The sequence below is a fragment of the Musa acuminata genome, chromosome BXJ1-8, assembly GCF_036884655.1.
Source record: "Musa acuminata AAA Group cultivar baxijiao chromosome BXJ1-8, Cavendish_Baxijiao_AAA, whole genome shotgun sequence".
Lineage (NCBI taxonomy): Eukaryota > Viridiplantae > Streptophyta > Magnoliopsida > Zingiberales > Musaceae > Musa > Musa acuminata.
In genome coordinates, this window is record NC_088334.1 from 3,067,008 (window position 1) to 3,074,398 (window position 7,391).

At 44.0% G+C, this 7,391-nt stretch overlaps 2 protein-coding genes across 5 annotated transcripts; one reads left to right on the top strand and one right to left on the bottom strand.

The window, feature by feature from the left end:
- The first annotated feature begins 36 nt into the window (after positions 1-36).
- LOC135680678 (transcription initiation factor TFIID subunit 7-like) lies at positions 37-4,099 on the top strand. Of its 4 annotated transcripts, XM_065194778.1 has the most exons (7): positions 37-180; positions 729-1,326; positions 1,854-2,038; positions 2,843-2,976; positions 3,046-3,168; positions 3,261-3,324; positions 3,605-4,099. In XM_065194778.1, the coding sequence occupies exons 3-7, from the start codon at positions 1,924-1,926 to the stop codon at positions 3,760-3,762; spliced, it is 594 nt and encodes a 197-aa protein (XP_065050850.1). In that variant the 5' UTR covers positions 37-180; positions 729-1,326; positions 1,854-1,923; the 3' UTR covers positions 3,763-4,099. The 4 variants fall into 4 exon arrangements, with proteins under 4 accessions (XP_065050850.1, XP_065050849.1, XP_065050851.1 ...); XM_065194777.1 differs by having other exon boundaries at positions 99-1,326; XM_065194779.1 differs by having other exon boundaries at positions 99-1,326; positions 1,858-2,038.
- Positions 4,100-5,457: 1,358 nt separating this feature from the next.
- On the bottom strand, positions 5,458-6,870 carry LOC135588876 (pentatricopeptide repeat-containing protein At5g56310-like). Its single transcript, XM_065081223.1, has one exon. It carries the CDS (start codon positions 6,868-6,870, stop codon positions 5,458-5,460), a length of 1,413 nt encoding a protein of 470 aa, XP_064937295.1.
- Between the last annotated feature and the right edge of the window lie 521 nt (positions 6,871-7,391).

Genomic DNA, 7,391 nt, shown 5'->3' on the forward strand with positions numbered 1-7,391 from the left:
TTTTAATGAAACGAATGGTAAAATTGATGTTACAATAAAGTTTGTGGGTTCTTTACCATCAGGTTTTCTTGCTTGAGCCCGGCCCCATCTCGTCTCCCCAGCATTAATTGCGATGCTCGAACGGAAGAGAAGACAAAAGACTTGGAGCCGAAGCAACAAAAATTAATTAGGGTTCCCGAGGTGCGATTGTACTTCATCTGCTTGGGGTTTGTGGTAGATCTCTTCGGTTCTTCGGATCCGACACGCGTTTTTTTCTTTTCTATGGTTTTCGAGAATCCGTCTTCTAATTTCAAGTTCTTGTTTCCCGAAGAGTTTGGAGTTCATTGCGAGATCGTGGTCATCGCTGTGCGATTCATTATGTTTTCTTCCGGTTTGCGGTTTTTTCTATGATGGATCACGACTTTCTGTGATGGCTTCTGATGTAAAATACAAATTTAGGCTGATCAATGTACTACGAGGCAATTTTAGTTCTTGTTTGATCGATTCGTTATGTTTTCTTCCGGTTTGCGGTTTTTTCTATGATGGATCACGACTTTCTGTGATGGCTTCTGATGTAAAATACAAATTTAGGCTGATCAATGTACTACGAGGCAATTTTAGTTCTTGTTTGATCGGGTTGAATTCGTTTCCGACTGATCTCTGATTCATTTGAATCTATGCGTGGAATTTCTTGATTTGGTGATTTGATCGTGCCCAAACTTGTGATTTTTACCTATCTTTATCTCCAGTTGTAAAGGGCTTTGAGGAAATCGCTGGTGTAGGTTATATTGGGGATTTTGCTTTGGAACCAGAATTTTAGGTCTGGTTCGGTCCTGGTTCGATTGTTAGTTGGTTCAATCGAACCAACTAAATCGATATAACCCTAACCCAACACTAACCTGCTGCCGCTCTCGATCCCGATCCCGATCGCGATCTCGTCGCTCGCTGCCACTGCTCCCGCTGCCGTTGCTCGCCGCTGTCGCTGCTCGCGCCTCCCGCGAGCCCTCTCGCTGCTCGCGCCTCCAGCGAGCCCTCCCGCGAGCCTTCCCGCTGCTCGCGCCTCCCGCGAGCCCTCTCGCTGCTCGCGCCTCCCGCTGCTCGCGCCTCCTGCGAGCCCTCCCGCGAGCCTTCCCGCTGCTCGCGCCTCCCGCGAGCCCTCCTGCTGCTCGCGCCTCCCGCGAGCCCTCTCACTGCTCGCGTCTCCTGCCAGCCCTCCCGCGAGCCTCCCCGCTGCTCACGCCTCCCTCGAGGCCTCCCGCTGCTCGCGCCTTCCGCTCCCTTTCCCTTTCCCGCTCGCCGCTGCTGCCGCCGCCGCTCGCCGCTGCTTCCTCGTTTCTCCGTCAGCAGGTATATACGGTTAATGTGATTATATTTATTAATTATATTATATATTTTTATATTTTTATTTAAAATTCTAAATAATTATATTTATTAATTATATTTTAATATTTTTATATTTAAGCGTCTCGCTTCGCTCAGGCGAGCCTCCTGCGTATTTGGACCACTACTTTTATATTTTTATATTTAAATATTTTTATAAAAATATAATTAATTATATTTATATAATTAATACTATTTTATATTTTTTTATATTTAAATATTAAAAATATAATTAATTATATTTATTAATTATATTTTTATATTTAAACCACTACTTTCTTTACATACTAGTTTATTCATTCGAGTGTTACATTTGGTTGTTGGCCACTACTGAATGAAAAATTTTAGTTGAAAGCCAGAAGTAGCACAACCATCACTGCTACCACCACTTCTAAAGATAAATGTCCTTAGAGATACATATAACGTTTTTTTTTATTTCAATATTTGTCTGTCCGGTTATTTAACTTGAGGGCATTCTTCTGTTTTTGGCTTAGGAAGTGTCTTCCTGCTTCCAGTTAGGATCTGTTACAACTGGAATTATCTGCTGAGTGGAACATCTGTCAAATGGAAGAACAATTTATTCTCCGTGTTCCCCCATCTGTAGCAGAACGAATTGAACGCCTTTTGAATGAGAATGTCTCCTCTTCTTTAGATGGCTCACTGGATGTATCCTTTTCAGGTAATTTTTAAGTATGATTACTTGAAAATATCCTTGTGATAAACCTGCTAGGGGCTCCATTTATCATAAATGAATTTTGGTATTCTACAACTTGGAGGAATCTTCTTGTTAAATGAAGTGCACTTGTGTGATTTCAAATTAAGAGTCATGACATGTTAATAATGTATTGTTGATTGGGATAGGGAGGTTATTTATGCAAAAGCTGATGAACAGTAAGGTGAGGAATGTTATGATCACACTTAATTTTCATAAGGCTCTGTCTTGTATAACTTGCTTTGACACATTAATTTTTAGAGTTTCGCAACCAGTAAAACTTGTATGCTATTGAGGACTATAATAGCTTGAGGGGATGTAACTTATTTTCTTTCAGAAGATTTTGCATGAAAGATAATAAGGTTAAGTGGAATTAACTAGATAGTGAGGCTAGAAACTGTTGCAAGGTAGAGGGGGGAAGATCGTTGCAAGTGAGAGTATGCTCAGGATCTATTTGATATTTAAATGATTGCATTTCTTTTCATATTGCTAGCCACATAATAGCCACTCAGCATTTCTTGTTGCCAGGTAGCATTTTATCATCAATGATTCAGTATTCCATTAGATTTGTAGTTTCGTGTTACATAATAAATTTAGCCTGGTTTCATTTTTGAGCTTTCAACACAATTATGCACATGTTGTCTCTTTGGCGTACTGATTTCCTTGCACTATGTTCGAAGCTGCATGTTCTTGTATAATAGTGGTGCTTCAGTTCATCTCATCATTTGTTGTTTCTTTTAGGAGTATTAGTTTTATTTTTATTTTATGTAGAGGATGGACGAAGTGGTACATTTATGATAGGCGATGAGAGGTTTCCTACCTCCCTCTTGGATCTTCCCTGCATAGTGGAATCCTATAAAACCTACGATGATAATGTGTTGATCAAAACAGCTGATGTCGGCCAGGTAACTAGACCGTTTATTTCTTGACAAAGGTGAGGAGGTATTAATACCACAACTTGAGGTTGTAAACAGATGATCATGGTAAGAGACGAAGGTGATGCTGCTGTTATTGAAGGGGTTGAATACAAGCATGGACTTACTCCTCCAATGAGAGATGCTCGTAGACGGCGATTCCGGAGGGAACCTGATCTAAATGTAGTTGTCTTGACTGTATACTACTTTTTCCTTGTTTTTGTTCTTTTTGTTCTCTTTCTTATATCTATTCCTACATCATTTTGCATGAACAGCCGGAGGTTGTGCAACGGGTTGAGAAAGATCTACTGAACATTATGTCTGGTGGGACGGTAGAAAATATCCTTGTCACACTTTTGCAAACGTACCATTGTGTTTCTTTCTATTAAAAGTAGCATCAACAAATCCATTCCTAGGTGGTAGGTTGATTCAGTAATGATCTATCAGAATCAATTCTTACGGCTTAATGTCCTTAATCATAGTCTTTAAACTGTAATGTCAATCAAGATGTTTCTAGTTTCCTTCAAATTGTTACTTCTTTGTTGCATACTGACCTTCTCTGCATTAGAAGTTCTTGTGTATGTATTATTTCTGTGTTTGTTCCTTGACCGTTCGGTAGGTTTACATGTCGAAACAGTCGTGCCGGAGGCAGGCGGTCAGCGCAAAAAGAATGCTCCGGTGGCTGCTCCAAAGCCAGATGAAGTGCATGTGAAGAGTGCTGCTGGAGGTGAACCGGAAAGAAGTGATTCTGATGATTCTTTGGAACCCGAAAGCTAGTGCATTAGAAACAGACACCGTCTGAGTTTGATGGATCTTGATGTAGCTGAGAAATATGTTTGATGCATGGTTTCTGATCTGATGTTCCAAACCCCTTGTTACCCAAACAAGGTTTTGACTTGCCAGTGTCAAAATCCTTGATATGTGGTGCCTCTTTGGTTATAATAATAATACCTGTGACAAATCTGGTGGAAATCTCGTTCTAATCCTTTCCCTCTGTATAGGTTTTCAGATATATTTTTGTTGTTGCATAAGATGAGGAATGTTCAGTTATTGGAGGATTAATAATTAGTGATAATTACTAAATATGAATAATAATTGTCATTTCTTATTATAATTTTGTGGTGGCTTCAGATTGGATTGTTTTGAGTGAGTCAAAATTATTTGTTTCGAGTCAAAATCTGGTGCTTTCCTAGCTTTACAGGTTTAAGATCGGTTTTAGAATGTAGAAAAGGGACGGACCAATCCAGATTAGGCAAATCAAAATTTAAGATTTTCAATATTCTTTTTATTTTCAATATTCTTTTAAAATTTAAGATTTGCAAAATTTAAGGTTTTGCAATTACCCAGAGCAGATTCAGATCAGATGATCCCAAAAGACAATGTTTCCAATACCATTCTTCTATACAATTATTTGCTGATAGTTGATCTATATATGTCATTTGATGCATTCTTCATATCAAACTGCATGATTATTCTTTCATGCTTTTACTTGCTGACTGACAAGATAAAAGAAACTCCTTTTTTTTTTTAAAGTAATTTCGTCTACGTTGTCGTTCAATGACGCTGTAGTGTGATGCTATGTAAGTATTACTTACTTTGAGAATGCATCTGACAAAATCCAAGAAGCATCCCAAAAATAACATATTTGACTTGTATTTTATATAAACATGACAAACAAATTGAATTACCTTTACTCATAAATGATAGCTAAGTTGTTGGCTGATTTTAACCAGAAATTACAACAAGATCATAGAAGCTCACCTCCCAAAGATGGATGATAGTTCAAAGATTGCACCACTCTTTTAACAAGAATACTAAAATACACGTATAGATATAATAACCCACCTGATTGCTATGACCACACTTCTTCTTACGGCAATTAACAGCCCTCGGATGCAATCTTGCCTAGCATCTGCAAATAGAAAAAGAACTCTGCAAATAGAAAAACCCTCGCACCAGAGGAAAAAAGAGAGGGAGAAAAAACAAAGACAAAAAACCCTTGCGACCCGACTGTGTGCAGGTGCGAAGACATAAGACCCCCACACGACATCCCAACCAGGAGTCCGTCCGGAGAAGACAGCAGCCCCGTTTTCGATCGCACCAAGCGAAGCCAATCACCTCGACGGACTCCCCGATCCCGTAGGAAGATCCTTGCTCGTTCGGACCCGAACCAAACCGTGTTGGTCTTGAGGCCAGCTTAAAGTTGTTGACACCAACATATCGATTTTAGGTTCTTGTCAACACGAGATCCGATCCGAGTTCCTCTTAAAGGATTCAAACTCGAAATCGTTTGTTGTCGGATTCAATCTACCGAATCCGCTCATGGTATATAATCCAACTCAAACCGACCCGGATCCTCTTAAAGGATTCAAACTCGAAATCGTTTGTTGTCGGATTCAATCTACCGAATCCGCTCATGGTATATAATCCAACTCAAACCGACCTTTAAATCGCAACGAGCACAGTCGTCTCTCAGTGAAATGATGAGGATTCATGATCCATCAGTTCGGAGTTGAGGAGGCGTAACACTTCATGGATGCGTTTGGCTTCGCGGTGCGATCTGTCGGCCATGACAAACCTATGAAGCTCCCCATCGACCTCCACCGAGCTGAACCCGGCCACCTTCCTCACTCCCACATCGTTCATCACCGTCCTCACCCTCCCCACCTCCTCCCAGAGGCCGAACCTCGCGTAGAGGTTGGCCAACATGACGTAGTCCCCGGCCACCATCTGCTCCCCCGTTGCGGCCAGCCGTTCCCCCGCCAGTCTTCCCGCCTCCAGGTCCCCGTGCGTGCAAGCCGCGCCCAGGAGGCTCCTCCAGATCGCCGCCGTCGCCGGCGTGGGCATCGTGCTGATGAACTCCCGCGCTTCGTGGAACAGCCCGGCTCGGCCCAGGAGGTCCACCACGCAGCCGCAGTGCTCGACCCTCGGCTCCATCCCGTACTCTTCCTTCATCAGCTTGAACAACCTGAGGCCTTGGTCCACCAGTCCAACATGGCTGCAGGCGCTGAGCACGTTGGTCATCGTCACCGACGTGGGCCTGACGCCGGCCTCCACCATCTCGTCGAAAAGCTTGATGGCCTCCGGTGCTCGGCCGTGCATTGCGAGGCCGCCAATCATGGCGCTCCAGCTGAGCACGTTCCTCTGCGCCATCCTCTCGAAGACTTCCATTGCGGAGTCTACCTCCCCGCACTTGGCGTACAGGTCGACGAGCGCAGTGGCAAAACCAACGGACTCGAGCCCGAGGCCGTACACGGTCGCACAGGCATGAATTGCCTTCCCGAACTCCAAGCACCCGCCGTGAGTGCAGGCAGCGAGGGTGCTGACCAGAGCCGCCTCATCGGGACTTACGCCGGCCTCCGACATCCCGAGGAACGTGAACAGCGCCTCGCGGGGCTGGGCGTTGCGATCGTAGCCCGCGATCATGGCCGACCACGAAGAGACGGTTCGGCGGGGAATTCGATCGAACAGCTGCCGCGCGAGGTCGAGGTGGCCGAAGTTGGAATAGAGAGTGACGAGAGCGTTGAGGGAGTGGACGCTCGTGGCGGCGAGTCCGAGTTTGACGAGGTGGGCGTGGAGGGAGACAGCTTCAGCGAAGGCGGAGAGGAGGGAGCAGAGCTTGAAGGCGAGGGGGAAGGTGTGGGCATCTCTGAGGGGCATGTGGAGGCAGACGCCGAGGGCGAGGTGGTGGGCGGCGCCGTGGGACGCGTAGGATCGAGCCAACGCGTTCCAGAAGGAAGGCTGGTGGACGTGGGTGCGGATGGCGCGGGCGTGGCGCATGCGGAGGTGGGCGAGGGTGGGGAAGGAGCCGGAGGGGTCGAGGTGCTTGCGGTGGGGCGGAGGCCCGGGGAGCGGGGTGGGCGACCACGCCTCCGCCGTTTGCATTAGGTTTGATTACGGCGCTGACGAGGAGGAGGAGGAGGATCGACCGGGGAGGTGTCTTGGCTGCTGGTTTCCGGATGTATATATATGATAAGCTCTTCTTCTTCTGTGTACGCCATCCTCCACATAACGCAAGTAACGCCTAAAGTACATTTGTATTGACATCACCCTCCTCCTAATCGACGATTTTGATTCCTAAAATTCGAATACCAATATGAAAATAATCAATTTTTTTTATTTTTAATTAAAATAATTTAAATATATAATAATAAAAAAAAATATAATAAATCTGATAACATTAAAAAAAAACAAAAGAAGTTAATATAAAAGACCTTTTCTAATCCTAAAATAGTGGATGGATAATTCAGATTCGATTTCGATTTCGATTTCTAAAAACCAAGAATTATAACCAAATCGTCTAAGACAATTGGATTTGGTTTGAAACAAATGGATTGGATTCTGATTTAATTTGAGCCAAACCGTAATTAAGTCTAGACATCATATCTAGTTGATTTACGAAAAAC